This window comes from Martes martes (genome assembly GCF_963455335.1).
Source record: "Martes martes genome assembly, chromosome: 1".
Classification (NCBI taxonomy): domain Eukaryota; kingdom Metazoa; phylum Chordata; class Mammalia; order Carnivora; family Mustelidae; genus Martes; species Martes martes.
In genome coordinates this window covers 129766119-129785272 of record NC_137888.1, presented here as the reverse complement: position 1 = coordinate 129785272, position 19154 = coordinate 129766119, and the positions used below count along the sequence as shown (strand labels likewise).

The window sequence follows — 19154 nt, the reverse complement described above, 5'->3', positions numbered from 1 at the left end:
GAAGTTCCCTCAGGTCCCTTTGCAGTTAATCTTTCTAAGTAGATTTTGCTCCTGGCCCCAAGCAACCACTGATAATGCTTTTTTTTTTTTTTTGTTACAAGTTAGTTTTGACTATTGTATAATTTCTTATAAATATGAACATAAATATGTACCCTTGTGTTTTTCTTCTTTTGTCCTCTGCTAACATTTTCAGTAACTTTTATATGTAAAATCTAATAGGCTGATCTTCAGAATGGTCTAAACAAATGTGAAGTAAGTCATAGGCGAGCCTTCCATGGCTGGAATGAGTTTGATATCAGTGAAGATGAGCCACTATGGAAGAAGTATATTTCTCAGGTGAGATATTTTTATTTCCTTCTCTGCTGTGTAATTTACATGTATTTTTGTTAGTGTAGTTGTTTACTTTTGTGAAGGTTTTTTTTGTTTTTTGTTTTTTGTTTTTTTTGGTGGAGAAAGCAAATAATATGTAAAAATGTTTTTTACCTACATTTTTTCTGTTAGGGTTTGCTGTTAAGTTGGAACTTCTATAATTTTTAGTGTGCAAATCTTTATGAATGTATAACATGGAGTGATACTTGAACAGTTGTTTCCTTTACAGATGTCTACCTTACACTTGTTTTATTATAAGGAATGCTAATATTTTTTAAAAGTAATATGGCCAGCTTAGAAAATGTAATAAAAATAAGGTAGTTTGAATCCAGACTGCCTGGTACAAATTCTGTCTTTATTTCTTACTAGCTATATGATCTTTATTATCCTTTTAGTCTTATCTATAACATGAGGATAATAATTTTAGGAGGTTATAAGCTATCAATAAACAATAGCTATTTTTAATTATATTTTGTCAATATCCTAATCTTTTCAGAAAGACTTATTGTAGGATTTTCTTTTATCTTGATAACAAATATGTTAGTGTGAAAAGTTCTAAGAATCCTGTGGCCAGTTTTCACCTCGTAGGGTTAGTTTGCCAAACAAGTTTTTTTAATTTTTACTTATTTATTTATTTTTTAACAAGTTCTTTTTAGTAAAGAAAACCTTTAATGCCTTCTTTTTAATATAAGATCTGTGTGTGGCTTTTCTAAAGGTCATGTTAATGGGCCCAAATTTATCAGTCTTAATTTTGCAGATGAGTTTGTCTAAAGTGGAAAAACTGTATTTTTAGAGATTAAAAGAACCTTGTGTGTGTGTATGTCTGTCATATGTTTGTAGAGTATTTTTTGTATGTATGTTTGTATTCTCACATTTACCACATTTCCATATTACCTAAAACTTTAGGAAGTTCATTCTGAATTTATAAACCACAGTGATTGGACTTATTACTAGGTAGTATAATGTTTTACTTTCTTATTCCTGTTTCAAAGCTTGATTACCTGCATCATGGAATTGCTATGGGAACGAAACAGAAGTAGTGTAATACAGTTAAGCACAAACAGCAATTAACAGCAAATATCAGTTGTAAATCATAAAGCACTGGGTGACTCTCTGTTTCTCTATGAAGAACACTGAATTTGTTGCTTTGCAAACATTTGCCTGGAGCCTGCCATTAATCAAGTAGTGTGCTTGCTACCATGGTATAGCTATTTCAGAGGTTATAATAAAAAAGCCGATGGGTCTTGTCCTCAAATTATGATGATAAGAGCTAACATTTGAAGAGAGTTTCATGGTTTACACAGTGTTTTAAATATACATTCTTAGTTCCTCTTTACCACAATCTTGGTATAAGGTAGTATTTTACCAAATGAGGCACTTGGGTCATATCTAAGTGACAGGAGCTGGATTTAAACCCAAGTACTCTAACTCAGGCAGGTGTGTGGGGTTCTTCAACCCTGAACCATATTGCAGTTGTAGTTTTAGTTTGCTAGAGTAGTGATTTTCAATCGTTAGGTGTTAGATCCCTTGGGAACACTTAAAAAATGCTGAAGCCTGGGCCCTATGCCCAGAGATTCTGATTTAATTGGTCTGGTGTGATCCTAGGCACTTGTTAGAAGTTCTTCACATGATTCTGATTTGAAACAGGGTCGGAACCACTGTGCCAGGGAATGGAGTCATAAAGGGAGTGGGAGGTGATGGCATCTAACCTCGCTGCTGTGATATCTAGGGGCTGGGGCTCTCTGGTGGGATGAATTCTTTGTAGCCTAGTTACTTTGCACCTTTAATAGTGATTGGCACCACTTCATCAGAGGAAGAGGTTCTGGCAACAGAGGTCTGATGCTTAAGGAGTAACGGAAAGAATTTAGGGTGGCTCTGGTGCTTGGTCATTTAAGGTGCTGCCTGGTTGGGTTGGTGGTGTGGTTCTATTTCTTTAGATTCTATTGCTTCTGCCAGATAGATATTAGGAAAACCAGCATTTGGAAAATCTTCGGCCTCTGTTGAGTGGATCTTTTTGTTGGCTTTTAGCTGATGAAGGGGATTATTCCTGGGGCATCTGGATCAACCACAGAATTGTAATCTTTGCTAATTTATTAAGTATAGGAATGTTTGGATTTCATAATTTAGGTGTATCCAGTGTTAACCTAAATCTTTATCTTAAAAATCATTTTCCACTTATTCTAACCTCAGTAGAAATTCAGAACAGCTATATTTATTAATTAATATACCAAAAATACACGCATACCATAAGGAATTGGTAAATTCTTAGTTTTAAGTATTGATATTTTAATTTTCTTTTCTTCTGAAAAGGAACTTAAGAAATGATGACTTTTAAATGTAGTTAAGTATAAATACTTTTTTGGTTAATTGAAGAGAGATAAACTCTCAAACTTAGACTCCTAATTTTCTAATCATGTCTCAGTAGTTTTTTTTTTTTTTTAAGTTTTTGTTGTGATGGAGCACAACTACCATTCATACAAAACTGTTGAATGCTGTTTGTTTTCACTTTCAGTTTAAAAATCCCCTTATTATGCTGCTTCTGGCTTCTGCAGTCATCAGTGTTTTAATGCATCAGTTTGATGATGCTGTCAGTATCACTGTGGTAAGAAAAAATATATTTTTAAACTATTGGATAATCATTTAAAATTAGGATTGGCTTTTATTTTGGAAAATGAGTTGAGAAGTGCATAATGTTTCTTCAGGTTTTTTGTTAATATCCAAATTCTGCATTTTGTTGTAGTAATCTTAAGTAATGTTCAAGGGTCTGTGATTAGCACTCGTGAGAATTATTTAACAACCGTATAATTTTATAGATATGAAATATTTTGTAATATATTTCTGGTTAAAATTTCAATTTAGTGTACTTTCTGTTGAGAATGTTTTACTAACTGTGAACTGAAGCCTGATGATTATGAAATTAAAAATGTTACTTAACAGTGAACACTCTTATTTACTATGTAAGATTTTATTCTTTCTGGCTAAGCTGTTCTAGCTTTCATTGAAAGTTTCCTTTCTTTTTTTTCCCTCTGTTTTATCGTAGTATAAAAATTTTATAACAGGTATAAGCATTGATTAGAGCAAATGTATTTATGCTTAAGAACACAGTAGAAATATAGAGCTATAGTTCTTGAGCTCTTGTTTGTGGACTCCCAGGTGTCTCTAAGACCTTTTCAGGGAGTATGTAAGGTCAAAACTATTTTTGTAATACTGAAACATTTTTTTTACTTTGGATATTTGCATCAGTGGTGCAAAAACAATGGCAGGTAAAACTGTTGACTCAAGTCAAAATAATGGCACCAAACTATACTAGTGGTCATTGTTTTCTTTTATTGATTCTCTCAGGGGTGTTTTTCATAAAGCAGTAAAAATTAATTTCATTAAATCTTGACAGTTGAGTACATATCTTTTGAATATTCTGTGTAATAAAATGGGAAATATGCATAAAGGACTCACGTATATTGAGGTACAATGGTTGTTTCAAGGAAGAGCAATTATGGTTAGCTGAACTAAGCTTTAACTAGAAAGAATGAATGATAGACAAACTTGGTTTTTAAGACTTGGATAACTTTTTTTTTAAGGAAGTGAGTGAGATGAAACTATCGCTTCAAGAAAAATAAACAGCATTTATGCCAGTGATAAAATTCAAGCTTTCAAGTGATACTTAGAATTTTGCAAAATATTTATGAATTACTACATGTTAAATAGCTTCCCAGTATTTGACTGTATTCTAAAGGGATCAGTAGCATTTCAATGAATGATTTTTTTTACTATTAAGAAATGTGTCAACACTTGAAAGATTTGAAAAACCAAGTAAATCAGTATTTTCTAAATGACCAGTGTAAGATGTTAACCATGTTTTCAGTGACTTAGGTCCATTCAAATTGAAAATAGATCAGTGGATTTTACTATAATAGATTATAAAAAGTTCATTGATACAGTTTCGATTCTACATTGCAAATTACTCTAAGTAACTAACACTTGTCTAATTTTGGTGTAGTAGCTAAGAAGAATATCCACAATCTGAAAAATCTTTTAAACTACTCCTTCCTGCCTTTTCCAACATGATCTGTATGAGATTAGGTTTTCTACCTATACTTCAGCCTAATCAACATAGAACAATAGATTAAATGCAGAAGCAAGTGTGAAAATCTAGCTTTGTATTAAGACAGACATAAAAGAAAAATCGATAATGCTTTCTCACAAATTTTTTTATTTGGCAATTGTATTTTTCATAAAAAAAGTATGTGTTAACATTTGCAATGGTTTTATTTACTTTTTAGATGAATTAATAAAGAGGAATTAAAACTGAGCAATTGAAAAAGTATTAATTATGTATCAGAAGTATTAAAAGTATTAAATTATGGTTAAATACCAATAGGTTATATCCCACATAAAAGCTAACAAACCTCAGTTTGTTAGAGTGGAAGGGGATCTTGAGATCAAATTTGAGAAGTTGTCCTAGGGGAGTTAAACTGCTGTTGGATGTCTGTGTGTCCTCTAAAGCAGAGTTGTGATTTCTTCCCGAGTTGATATCAGTGCTTAGTGTCTGGTATCTGGGGACTATAAATAAAGTTAGAAAAATAAAACATGATTATTTCTGAAGTTACGGTGTCTGCTTTAAAAGGTTGTTTCTTTGTTTTGTTTAGGCAATACTTATCGTCGTCACGGTTGCCTTTGTTCAGGTGAGTAGGTGGCCTATTTTGTCAGCATGAAATAGGTATTTTAGTTAATTACTTAAAAAAACTAAGGTGGCTTATGGGAAAATTTGTGGTTATTGGGAGTTGGTGATACTGGTCAGAACAATTCATTCTTTGTTTTTGAAATGATTTCAGAAACTCAGTTCTCCAGGGAACTTAGTGGAACTAACTTGACTGCTTCAATTTAGATAGTAGCATGAAGAAAATGTAGTTTTTTTATTTGATGAAATTAAAGGTAACTGAAGCAGATGGAAACAAAAAGCACAGTAATAGAAATAAAGTCCAGCAACAGGTTTAAAAAATTTTTCCACTTAAAAAATTGGGCCAGGTTTAAATTCCTCATTTCCTACACAGAAAGAATGTTCTGATGTGGATCAAACTTCTAATTCAGCATAGACATTGAAATAGTAAATAAAAATGATGAAGAACCCCTTTTAAAAATGAAATGTGAGTAATGTGGAGGTAATGGCAGGATTTTTATCACAAGTGTAGGCATATATAAAAACATAGGCTTAGTTTTGTTTATTTAATACCTGATAACTTCATATTTTAGAACAATGTTGGCAGGTTTCCTTTTATTAGCTAAAAGTTTTAAAGCATAGTTAATAAGAATAGAAGGATTGGGGCACCTCGCTGGCTCAGTTGCTGGAGTGTGTGACTCTGGATCTCGGGGTTATGATTTGAGCCCCACATTGGGTATAGAGATTACTCAAAAATAAAATCTAAAAAAAAAAAAAAAAAGACTACTCTAGGGAAAAATGTTATATATGATACTCAGATTCATGTTGTTTTGCCTCTTAAGACTGTATTTTAAGTGATTGTGGTTATTCTCATGTCTGTGGTTAATTCCTTGGGTATTTCTTATCATTATCCAGGTTTTCTAGGCAATCTCTAGTTGATTAAGTTACTAGTTTACAGTAACCCACTGTAGAAAGGTCACTTTCAATCAGGTTATCAGCAGCAAGTTTGTGAGCTCCATTAGTAGACAGGCAGGGATTCTGTTTCCAGGGAATCTTCTTGCTTAGAAAAGACAAAAGTTGCCCTGGGGCAGGTGGAGCTAGTTAGTCTAGTAGAGGTCCTTCCAGGCGGACCTTCCAGGTCATCGTTCAAGGCAGCTCTTCATTCAGACATGCGAGTGGTTACTACCCACTCGACCAGTAATTGGAACCCTCTTGCATCTTTAATAATGCTTAAGAAATACTGAGTGACTTTCTTCAGAGGGATTCCTATGATATTATCACAATGAATAAGAGGAATTTTGCTTGTTCTGTTGGTATATAGAGAGTAGCTACCTCAAAAAAACCTACAGAACTGTGATTTTAACATAGTGTGGGATTTTTCCACAAAGATCCCATGTTATACACTGTGAAGGTAATGGCAGGAAACCATCTGCTAAATATCTCTGTCATAGGTTTAGTTGATGGAAGACTCCAGAAAGAATTGAAACATTCATGAAAAACGCAGTTTCAGATTGGTAGGTCTGGTTTCTTATACATACATGAGCCCTTTACCCAAATTTGCCTTGAAACCAACAAAATATTCTTAAAACTGCAATTAAGAACCCTCTCTAAAATCTGATTTTGCTGCCACTTAAATTTAATATAGTACTTTTTCATGAAATACCAAAACTCTGAAATTATCAGTGACTTATCTTTAGTATTTATGTTTTTATCTGGGTTCTAGGAGGAGAGTGCTTGTGTATTATATTTATGTCTGCCCTTTTTTCCTTTTCTTTCCAATCTCCATTTCTCACCCCATTGTATCCCCCCACAACCATGAAAATAGCTAATTGTTTTATATCATCATACATTGATGCCACTTTACAATAAACTTAAAATATAACTTTTAAGCATTCACTAGAGATGACTGTCAGGTTTTTTTTTTTTTTTTTTAATTTATTTATTTGACAGATCACAAGTAGGCAGAGAGGCAGGCAGAGAGAGAGGAGGAAGCAGGCTCCCTGCTGAGCAGAAAGCCCTATGTGGGGCTCGATCCCAGGACCCTGGGACCATGACCCTAGCCGAAGGCAGAGGCTTTAACCCACTGAGCCACCCAGGTGCCCCGACTGTCAGGTTTTTAGTGACTTGTTAAAACATGATTTTGATACAGAAGTATCTCTGTAGTGAAGCCTAAGAAGGCTGAAAAGGAAGGTAAAGATTGGGCAGCTTCTATGTCATTTATTACTAGGATCTAGATCTTGATGAGTGTTTTCTAGACTTCTGTGGAGTTTTTGGGTAAAACTTGCGAATTCTTTAATATCCAAGTTATGGTTGGGGAGGGATGTCTTAGAATTTTCATATTATAGATTTGCCTTACTCTCACATTTGTTCCTCTTGCCTAATTAAGAGCTGATTTAATTCTAAATTACTCTTACACAGCTTTGCATTTGGTATTTCAAAAGTTTGTGATGGATGTGAAATTTTGAATAGTACTGGCAGTGCAGTCATTTCAAAACACTCCCCAACTTTAAATCCCACTACTCACCCTTCTCCCTTTCTAAACTTAGATCAAAAGATTGGTGTAATTAGTGCAGACGTGAGACAAAAATAGCGGTGATGTTATGTGAGGCAAGATTGCCCATGGAAACATGGACTGAGTAGTATGGTGAGATGAAAGATATCTTTGACCCTCAGCTTTGACTGTCTGCATAGAGAAGGGCTGGAGCATCACAGACTTAGGGCTCCTGAGAATGTTCGCTTTTGGATAGTTCAGGGTGGTGGGAAAGGTGTCTGTGAAAGGAGTGCCAGCCACAACTTACTCTTATTTAACAGATGTTCTTTCTAAACAAACCTACTCCATAAACCTTTGTAGTAAGCATGTGCTTAAATCCTCAAAGCAGATTTGCTTGCAGTTAATTGTCTTTGACTTCTTTGGTCATTAAATACTAAAAGTAAAATTATCTTAGTCATGAGGCTCAATTATTTTAATGACTGAAAATTATATACTCTTTGGACACACTAATGAGTGTTCTTCATTTTCTTATAAATAAACTGACCTTAGATTTCACATTGAATATTAACATATAAAATTGGGAATATTTAATTGTCAGAATTGTTTAGTCACTATAATTTGACATTATTTAATAAGGGATACACTTTTATTTATTAGGAATATAAATACAAGTAAAGGAAAAGATAAGAACTGGGGCAAGTTTTTTTTAAAAGAGATTATTATTAAGTCTAACATGGAATATGTACGTAGGAAGATATGTATTTGCGTTTCTTTATAAATGTTTTCTCATTATGCTCTGCTCTTTTTTTTTTTTTTTTTAATAAATAGGAATATCGTTCAGAAAAATCTCTTGAAGAACTGAGTAAACTTATGCCGCCAGAATGCCATTGGTATGATCCTTGTTTCTGATTATGGATTTCTACTTTTTTTCTTAATTGAAGTATAATTAGTATACAGTGTTATATTAGTTTCAGGTGTATAGTATAATTATTCAGCAGTTTATACATAACTTAGTACTCATCACTGTAAGTATACTCTTAATCTGCTTAATCTATTTTACCTCTACCCTCACCTATCTTCCCTCTGGTAGCCACCAGATTGTTCTCAGTATTTAGAGTCTTTTTTTGTTTGTTTGTTTGTCACTTTCTACTTTGCTCATTTGTTTTGCTTCTTAAATTCCATATATGAGTAAAGTCATATGGTATTTGTCTTCCTCTGTCTGAATTATTTCACTTAGTATTATGCCCTTTAGGTACATCTGTGTTGTTGCAAATGGTGAAATCTCATTCTTTATTATGGCTGAGTAATAATATTCCTGTGTGTGTGTGTGTGTGTGTGTGTACACGTACATACCACATCTTCTTTATCAATTCATCTATGGATGGAGACTTGGGTTGCTTCCGTATCTTGGCTATTGCAAGTAATGCTGCAATAAATTCAGGGATGCATATATCTGTTTGAATTATGTTTTCATTTACTGGATCATATGGTAATTCTGTTTTTGTTTTTTTGAGGAATGTCCATACTGTTTTCCACAGTGGCTGTACCAGTTTGCATTCCACCTAACAGTGCATGCAGGTTCCTTCTTCACATCCTCACCAACACTTGTTGTTTCTTGTCTTTTTGATTGTAGCCATTCTGATGGATGTAAAGTGATATCTTATTGTGGTTTTGATATGCATTCCCTGATGATTTGTGATATTGAACATCTTTTCATGTGTCTGTTGGCCATCTGTGTGCCTTTCTTGGAAAACTTATTCATGTCCTCTGCTCATTTTTAGTCAGATTATTTGTTGTGGGTTGTGTGTGTGTGTGTGTGTGTGTGTGCGTGCATATCAAGTTGTAGGACTTTTTATATCTTTTGGATATTAACCCCTTATTGGATATATTGGATATATTTTTTGCATATATCTTCTCTATTCATTAGGTTGCTTGATCTTGTTGTTGTTGTGGTTTCTTTTGCTGTGCACAAGCTTTTTATTTTCATGTAGTCCCCACAGTTAATTTTTGCTTTTGTTTGCCTTGCCTGGGAGTTCATGTCTAGAAGAATGTTTCTGTGGCTGATGTCAAAGAAATTACTGCCTGTGTTTTCTTCTAGGTGTTTTATAGTTTTAGGTCTTATATTAAGGTCTTAATTTTGAGTTTATTTTTGCGTGTGGTGAAAGAAAGTGGTTTAGTTTCATTCTTTTGCATGTAGCTGTCTAGTTTTCCCAATACCACTTATTGAAGATAATTTTTTTTTTTAATATTTTATTTATTTGACAGAGAGAGACACAGTGAGGGAGGGAGCACAAGTAGGGGGACTGGGAGAGGAAGAAGCAGGCTTCCTGCTGAGCAGGAAGCCTGATATAGGGCTCGATCCCAGGACCCTGGGATAATGACCTGAGCCGAAGGCAGATTCCTAATGACTGAGCCACCCAGGCGCCCCTAAAGAGACTGTCTTTTCCCCCATCATATGTTCTTGCCTCCTTTGTCGTAGGTTAATTGACCACATAAGCATAGATTTATTTCTGGGCTCTCTGTTCTGTCCCATTGATCTATGTGTCTGTCTTCCCATTTGTGTCATCTTCAGTTTCTTTTATCAGTGTTTTATAGTTTTTTGGGTATAGGCTTTCACCTCTGTGGTTAAGTTTATTCCAGGGTATTTCATTCTTTTTGGTGCAATTTTAAATGGGGATTGTTTTCTTAATTTCTCTTTCTGCTTCATCATTATTAGTGCAGAGAAATGCAACAGATTTCCCTCTACACCTGCTTTGTTGAGTTTTTGTCGTGAATGGATGTTGTACTCTGTTAAATGCTTTTTCTGCATCAGTTGAGATGATCATATAGTTTTTATCCTTTCTCTTGTTAATGTGATGCATTATATTGATTGATTTTGGGAATATTGAACTACCCTTGCATTCCTGGAATAAATCCCACTTGATCGTGGTGAATGATATTTTTAATGTGTTGTTGGATTTGGTTTGTTTATATATATATATTTTTTTAATTTTATTTATTTATTTATTTGACAGAGAGAGATCACAAGTAGGCAGAGAGGCAGGCAGAGAGAAGCAGGCTTCCCACTGAGCAGAGAGTCCAATGCGGGGCTCGATCCCAGGACCCTGGGATCATGACCTGAGCTGAAGGCAGAGGCTTTAACCCACTGAGCCACCCAGGTGCCCCTTGCTTATATTTTTTTAGGATCTTTACATCTGTCTTCATCAGAGATAAATGCCTGTAGTTTTTATATTTTATAGTGTATTAATCTGGTTTTGGTGTGAGGGTAATGCTGGCCTCATATAAGGAATTTGGAAACTTTTGTCTTCTATTTTTTGGAATTGTTTGAGAAGAATAGTTATTCACTCTTCTTTAAATACTGGGTAAAATTCACCTGTGAGGGGTGCCTGGGTGGCTCAGTTGGTTAAACAACTGCCTTCAGCTCAAGTCATGATCCCAGGGTCCTAGGATTGAGCCCTGCATCGGGTTCCCTGCTCAGTGGGAAGCCTGCTTCTCCCTCTGTCACTCCCCCTGCTGGGTTCTCCTGCTCTCTCTCTGTCAAATAAATAAATAAAATCTTAAAAAAAAAATTCACCTGTGAATCCACCTGGTCCTGGACTTATACTGGGAATTTCATTACTGGTAATTAGTCTGTTCAATTTTCTTTCTTCCTGATTCAGTCTTGGAAGGCTATATGTTTTTAGGAATTTATCCATTTCTTCAAAGTTGTCCAGTTTGTTGGCATGTAATTTGTTGTAATATTCTCTTATAATTCTTTGTATTTCTGTGATATTGTTATTTTTCCTGCTTTATTTCTGATTTTACTTATTTGAGTCCTCCCTCTTATTTTCTTGAGGAGTCTGGCTAAAGTTTTATCAGGTTTGTTGATCTTTTCAAAGAATTGGCTCCTAGCTTTATTGATCTGTTCTATTGTTTTTTTGGTCTCCATTTTATTTATTTCTGCTCTAGTCTTTATCATTTTCTTCCTTCTACTGGCTTTGGCTTTATTCTGCTTTTTCCACCTTCTTAATTTGAGATTTTTCTTGTTTCTTGAGGTAGGCCTGTATTGCTATGAACTTCCCTCTTAGAACAATTTTTGCTGTGTCCCAAAGATTTTAGACAGTTGATTTTTTTTTTAGAAAATCAGCAAGGAAACAGTGACTTTGAGTGACACATTAGACCAAATTGACCTAATATATATATTCAGAACATTCCACCCCAAAACAGTGGAGTACATATTCTTTTCAAGTGCACATGGAACATTCTTCAGAATAGATCACATATTAGGCCACAGAACAAGTCTCAATAAATTAAAAAAGATTAAAATTATATCATGCATCTTTTCTGACCACAATGATATGAAACTGGAAATCAGTCACAAGAAAAAATCTGGAAAGAACACAAATGCATGGAAGCTACATGGCATGCTGCTAAATGAATGGGCCAACCAAGAAATCAAAGAGGAAATAAAAAAAATACATGGAGACAAATGAAAATGGGTTTTCACTCTTAAAAACAAATTGGATAGGAGTAGTACAGTATACTTTGTGGCACCAATTTATCTAAACATAAGGTAGAAATGATTAGTCCAATGTGAAAAATTCATGTTCTGTTCAGCAAGTTGTAATATTAAAACTTTTAAGTTCTAATATTGAGATTTTGAGACATCGATTTATTCAACAGAAGCTTTTTTCCCTTGTGTGACTATGTGCTAAGCACTGCTGGGGTTGCAGTGATGCCCAATGAGACTCAGAATAAGGTTGCTTCAATTTTCACATTTTACATTTGAACAATAACTGGTCACTTTTTCCAATAATTTTTTTTTTTGCCATCTGAACATCTTAATTACCAAGAATAGAAAAACAATTGTTTGCCTAGTTTCTTTTTCACTTAGCTTCTTTGAAGTGTTAGTAATACTACAATGTATTTTTCCTTGGGTGAGTCCACTAGAAGAAACTTTTTTTAAATAAGTGGAGTGGCTTTCTTTTTTTAGCTGTGGTTGTTTCTGTTTCTGTTACAGTGTACGTGAAGGAAAATTGGAACATACACTTGCTCGAGACTTGGTTCCAGGTGATACAGTTTGCCTTTCTGTTGGGGACAGAGTTCCTGCTGATTTACGCTTGTTTGAGGTAAGTTTGGTGTTTTAATTTCTTTGGGCTGCTGTAACGAAAAACCGTAGCCTGCATTGCTTATAAACGACTGAAGATTATTTTTGATAGTTCTGGAGGCTGGGAAATTTAAGATTGAGGGTTCAGCCCAGTTGCATTCTGATGAGGGCCCTCCTCTGGTTCATATCTGGTGCCTTCTCTCTGTCCTTACATGGTGGAAGGGGCTAGGACACTCTGAGGTGGTCTCTTTTATTTTATTTTATTTTATTTTTTTTATTTGTTAGTTATTTATTTATCAAGACAAATTATTCCATAACCCAGTATTCATGCTTCATAGTTCAGGAACACAGGTCAGTGACAAACTTCAATTGAACTCAACCCAAAGAAATTCTTTACATTCCAAAATCACTTTGCACTCTGAAAGATACCAGCCCTCCTCATCTCCTCAAAATCTTTCATGGAATCGTAATTTCTGTAGAAATCTGCATATGCCTTCTTTCTTGGTTCGGCCACAGCAAACTTATAGAAAGCTGCAACCCCCAGGGATACAACGAAGGCTCCAACAACATGAAATCGCAGACGCTTGGCCAGAAGGCCTCGCATCTGAGGTTTCGTCAAAGCACTGGAAGTCATGGTAGTTATTCTCCTCTACACCAACCTCGAGGTGGTCTCTTTTATAAGAAGACTAATCCCATTTGTGAGAGCTCCACCCTCATTACTTAAGCACATCTTAAAAGTCACACCTCCTAATACCTTATGTTTGAGAGTTAGGATTTCAGCATATAAAGTTGCAGTGGGGACACTATTCAGACCATAGCATTTGGTAATCTGAGAAGTGAAAATACTTGGATGTAGATTGAAGGATAGACATTAGTAATTTTAAGAATTAATGCATAGTTGATTTGGACTCTTGGTTTTCAAGTTTAAAATGTAACATATATAAACATGTCTTCTTTTCTTAAAATGTATTTATCTTTACCACAGAGTCTTTTGAGGTATCCATTAGTGAATCAGCTGATCTTTATGAAAATGTGTGGTAGGTCTTGTGGGAGACACAAAGATGATGTAATGATTTCTTCTATCAGGGAGCATACTATTTGTGTACATGAGTCACTCACCATATAATAAGATAGAACCTGGTAAGTGACTAAGAGAAGTACAAAGAATGGAGTGTGAAAATTTAGAGAAAGGAGCGATTACTTCTGATTTGAGTGAAAATCAGATAATGCCTCAGACAACATGGCTTTGGTGGTGAGAATTGAAGGGCGGTACTAGGCAGAGATGAGGAAGTCTATGAAGCAGCATTATTCAGATCACTATGAATGTCCTAGCGTATAGTACAGGGCTAGAATATGTTAAGGGTAGAAAATATATGGTGGAATCAGATTCAGGGAGGCTTGGATACAAAGCTCTACTTCAGATTTTATTGGTTAGAAATTAGATTTGAAGGTCATATGCAGCTGGCAAATAATCTTACCCTTAATCGGACCACAGTGTGTAGAATAGATTGACTGGCTAGAAAATGGAGTTAGGCACCTGGTTTAGCATGCCAGTCTCATCTACTTTTTGGAATGAACAGGCTGTTCATTAACACCTGTAGTCTTTGAATACTTACTATGTCCCAAAATCTGAGTGTTCTTAGAGATTATGGAAAGCCTAAAGAACCTTTCTGAACTATAAGAACAGACTTCGTTTAGTCCTGAAGTAATGGCCTTTTTTTCAAATACTTAACAGTTTCTCCTTAGGAAGATACCAGATTGCTTTAATTGGTTAGAGGAAATAATTGATAATATAACAAGTATTGGGAATATTGTTAATTTTGCTTTATTATTTTCTGCTCTTAGTTTATCTTTTTTTACTCATTTCCTCTCCTTTCTATTTCTATTCCTAATACTTAGTTTAGGAGAAGACCTTGGATTATTATTCTTTAGAGATTTGGTAGTCTTGTCACTTGATGTAAGTTATCTTCTCTTTCCCCAGAGGGCCCTAATTTGGAGTTTATATCATCATTTATTCTGGAGTCCTTTTCTTCCAGTTTAGAAGCAGACCTCCTCAGTAGGGTAGTAAGAAGATGGTATTTCCCATTATTTGAACATTTTGAGCAGTATAATGACATAGAAACTTTAAAACACCATTTGACTTGGTAAAATATTTAGGGTTTTCATTTAAATAAGGGTTAATTGATCTAAGAATTAATTATTTCAGAATTCATGTGCAAATAGGAAAAAAGACTTTAACGTTGTCATGTTGCAACTGTAGGGTACCTATCATAAATTTCGAAGGTTCAGATTTTGACTATAAAACTTGCCTGGGCATTATAGTTACAAGTTCAGTGATATGAGTGCTTCACAACTTTTATTTGGTATTATATGTTTGTAGGCTGTGTCTTAAGTCAGGTCAGGCTATTGTAATCAAATACAACAACAGACTCGGTGGGTTGGGGGAATGATTGGCTCTCTTCCACTTCTTATAAAGCCACTAATCTCATTTTGAGGGCCTCACCCACGCAAGCTCATCTAACTCTAGTTACTTTCCAAGGTAATTACCATCATATTGGAGATTAAAACTTCAACATGAATTTTACTGGAACACAATTCAGTCCATAGCAGGCTGAGGCTGTCATTTGTAAATCCTTTTTAAAGAAGATTAATATTGATAACTTAAGGAATTCTGTATTTTATTTTCTTACCTGAGTCATTTTCCATAGCCAAAGAATGAACCAGTATGTGTTGATGGCAGTAATCTTACTGTCATAGAATTTTTTTCTCCATCAGTGCCTGTGGTTTTTGATCACATTGGCTCAAAGAATGAAGAGGTGGACAAAAGAGTGGTGGGCAGCAAAGCAAGGCTTGAGGAAGGACGAGATCTGAGAGGGTTGCCACTGGAATTTGTAAGGCTAGGGGTTTTTATGGGTTTGTTGACTGGCTGTTTTAACCTAATTAACCCTCCCCGTGCCTGTCATCTAATCAGATTTTTGTCACTGCGAAAGGATGGAGGGCTCCTTCCAGGTTGGTGTAAAATCCTTTTAAGTGTGATTTCCTCTTAGGGTGGGGTGGGGGCCCTGGAAGATGGGGTTTGGGATGTGGGGGTGGGTGGGTGGTGGAAAACCTTGTCCATACCTGCCTACCTGCCTTCCAACCATCCTTCATTATCTACTAACTTAGGAGCCTTAGAGTCACTGGTGGAGCTTGTATAGTAAAACAAAATTGAGCTATGGGTATGTTTTTCAGTTTTTTTTTCCTGAGGGCTTTTATTTTAATTTTTAGTAGTATTTGAGAAGAGGCACCACTGACCATTAATTGGTGGTAGCTAATGGATTGGTCAGACTGTGACTTTAGATGAAGGAGTCTTATAGACCATACCTACATAACTGTACATTTTGCCTTTTTGGAAATGTAACGTATTTTTCTTATTGTTTCAGTAGAGTCTCTATCAATATTTGAACAAAGAATTCTTTGTGAGAGAAAACAAACTAGGAGTCAAAGGAAAAGAGGGTTTCTTTTGTCTGTTGAAAATATTTTACTTCTCAGATTTAACTTTCTGACTAAGCCTGAAATGTTGCCTGAAATGTAGCAAGTTTTTTCTTTTACTTGAAGTTCTGAGTGAGTAATTCCATGCACACACTTTTTTGTGGCACTTGCTTGTGGGTAGCCTATATCATTCTTTGAAGCTGTCTTTAAGATCTAGACACTGGGGACAATTTCTTTCTTTTTTTTTTAATGTTTTTATATGATTTTCTAAGTGTGTCATACTATTTATTTATTTGTTCTTTTTTAAAGATTTTATTTATTTATTTGAGAGGGGGAGAGAGAGAGAGAGAGAGAGAATGAGCATGAGAAGGGGGGAGGGTCAGAGGGAGAAGCAGACTCCTTCCCAAGCAGGGAGCCCTATGCGGGCCTCAATCCAGGGACTCCAGCATCGTGACCTGAGCTAAAGTCAGTCGCCTAACCAGCTGAGCCACCTAGGTGCCCTGTATCAAACTTTTTAAAGAGAACCACCAGTTATATGCCTGAAGGCCAAGAATTAGCCATTTTTATGACCCTGGATTTTCAATTGAAAACTGGTTTTCATTTAAACCCGGGTGAAAAGATATCTACTAGGAGTAAAAGCCCACTTGGGGCCTTGTTCAGAAGTCCCAACTTAAAACAAGCCAGTTGTCATTACATAGTGAGCCTTTTAACATCACACATCCATATACTTTGTTATAGTAGTTTAGCTCAGTGAGTAGTTTTTGGTTTCTTGAGAGTTATTCCTTTCTATTCCTTAGTTCCCAAGTAAAAACCAACGATGAAGAGCAAAGATCTACGTTGGCTACCTACCAGTAGAAGGAGTCAAAGATAGTCTTCTGGACTGAAACTTTACTTTATGTCCCTTTCTGTAAAGCTCACAGTTTTACCAGTTTTATGCACACTTTTGCTATGACCCTTCCTCTGAGTTGGCTAATTTAATTAGAGGAGCTATCTTTCTGTGTAAGAGCATTCTGATTTCCTGAGTTATAAAATATATTTTCCATTTGCTCAGTGAAAACCTTGATATTCTGGTGAAACTCAGAATCCAGTTTTGTTTGCTACGCTTTTTGAAAAAAAATTCTTTTCAAGCATTTGCTAGAATATAAGCGCATTTAATGGTATGTTAAATTTACTTATTTTGTTAACAGAGCTAGTTTAGGCAAGGCGTAATGCCTCTTTTTGGAAATTGGTCTGTGTTATGAGGTCATTTTAGCCATTCAATAAATATTTGAGTATCGTTTATAGAACACTGTACCAGGCTTTAGGGCTAGGAAGTGAAAAGATACAATTTGTGTCCTTTCTACTGGGAGAAAGGGCAATTTGCAAACAACTGTGATTCAAAGAATAAAGTGTGTATTATGAATTGACCATATGAGTTTAGGTAGCCACTTAACTAGGTCTCTTGTTTTCTCACTGTGACAGAGTTGCCCCAGGGCATTATATCCTAACTTTGAAGGTACATAGGAATCATCTGGGGTTTGTTTTGGCAGCTCTGGGGTGGGGCCAAGAGTCTGCATTCTTTTTTTTTTTTTTAAAGATTTTACTATTTATTTGACAGAGAGAGCACGAGCACAAGGAGGGGGAGTGGCAGGCAGAGGGAGAAGCAGGCTCCATAGATCAAGGTGATATGGGGCTCAATTCCAGGAACCTTGGGATCATAACTCGAGCTGCAGGAGATGCTCAAGATGCTCAACTAACTGAGCCACCCAGGTGCCCAAAGAGTCTGCATTCTTAACTAGTTATTAGTCCATGGTAAAAGTGCTGGTATATGTACCACATATAGAAAGATTAAAAAAATAAACACCACACATACAAAACTTCACTGAGATGTAATGCACACTCAAAACAATTGACACATTTAAAATCTAACATTCGGTCACTTTCCATATAGTCTGAATTGTGCAACCATCACCACAGTGTTAATTGTAGAACGTTTTTATCACTCCCCAAAGAACACCTTCACCTTTTAGTAGTCTGTATGTCCTTTCCCTGCCCCAGTGTCTGGTAGGCACTAATTTGCTTGCTCTGTCTGTATATATGTACCTGTTCTGGACATTTCATTATAAACAGAATTAAATACTATGTAGTCTTTTGTGTCTGCCTTCCTTTAGTTAACACTGTTTTCAGGATTCATCCATGTTGTAGCACATCTCAATATTTCATTGCTTTTTATTGCCAAATAGTATTCCATTGTATGTATATACCATTCATTTATAAATCCATTTACATTTAAAGTGATTATTGATAGAGGACTTTCTTAGGCCATTTTGCTATTTTCTTTCTTTCTTTTTTTTTTTTTAGATTTTATTTATTTATTTGACAGAAAGCAAGAGAGCACAGGCAGGGGGAGCAGCAGAGGGAAAAGGAGAAGCAGGCCCCCCACTGAGCAGGGAGCCGGATGTGGGGCTTGGTCCCAGGACCCTGGGATCATGACCGGAGCTGAAGGCAGTCTTTTAACCAACTGAGCTACCCAGGCACCCCTACTATTTGTGTTTTCTGTATGTGTTATATTTTTTCCTCCCTTTCTCTAATCTCTCCTTTTTTTGTGTGTTTGAGGTTTTTAAAAAATGCACTTTGATTACCTTCTGAATTTTTTTTCTGTACACTTTTTACATATTTTCTTGGTGGTTATGATGTGGATTTCAGTTAACATCCTAAATTTAGGGACGCCTGGGTGGCTTAGGTGTTTAAATGTCTGCTTTCAGCTCAGGTCATGATCCTGGCATCCTGGGATCAAGCCCAATGTTTGGCTCTCTACTTAGTGGGGAGTCCACTTCTCTCTGCCTGCCACTCTGCCTTTTTGTGCGCTTGCATTTGCACTTGCTGTCTCTCTGACAAATAAATAGATTAAAAAAAAAATCCTTAATTTAGAACTGTGGTTTGAATTCATGCCAACTTTTCTCAGTAGAATGCAAAAACTTAGCTCCTATGCAGCTTAGTTTGCCTCTACCTTCATGTTGTTGTCGCAAACTATATTTTTATGCATTCTGTGCCTATTAGCCATATATTTGTAAGCACATTATATAAATCAGGAAATATAG

The 19154-nt window shown here is 35.6% G+C and overlaps 2 protein-coding genes across 5 annotated transcripts in view; one reads left to right on the top strand and one right to left on the bottom strand.

Annotated features, from left to right (window-relative positions):
- ATP2C1 (ATPase secretory pathway Ca2+ transporting 1) overlaps positions 1 to 19154 on the top strand; it is a 171632-nt gene that overhangs the window by 80475 nt on the left and 72003 nt on the right. For all 4 annotated transcript variants that reach the window (XM_080823121.1, XM_080823122.1, XM_080823124.1 and 1 more), the window contains 5 exons: positions 220 to 336; positions 2882 to 2971; positions 5016 to 5051; positions 8346 to 8407; positions 12517 to 12625. In XM_080823121.1, the coding sequence (XP_080679247.1) occupies positions 220 to 336; positions 2882 to 2971; positions 5016 to 5051; positions 8346 to 8407; positions 12517 to 12625 (414 nt within the window). The remainder of the gene's footprint in view (positions 1 to 219; positions 337 to 2881; positions 2972 to 5015; positions 5052 to 8345; positions 8408 to 12516; positions 12626 to 19154) is intronic.
- On the bottom strand, positions 12889 to 13259 carry LOC308355177 (cytochrome c oxidase subunit 6C). Its single transcript, XM_080823199.1, has one exon. The coding sequence runs from the start codon at positions 13235 to 13237 to the stop codon at positions 13010 to 13012; it is 228 nt and encodes a 75-aa protein (XP_080679325.1). The 5' UTR covers positions 13238 to 13259; the 3' UTR covers positions 12889 to 13009.

Bases quoted from the DNA above. Each gene is read 5' to 3' on its own strand.
- LOC308355177 (XM_080823199.1), bottom strand. From the start codon at position 13,237: ATGACTTCCAGTGCTTTGACGAAACCTCAGATGCGAGGCCTTCTGGCC.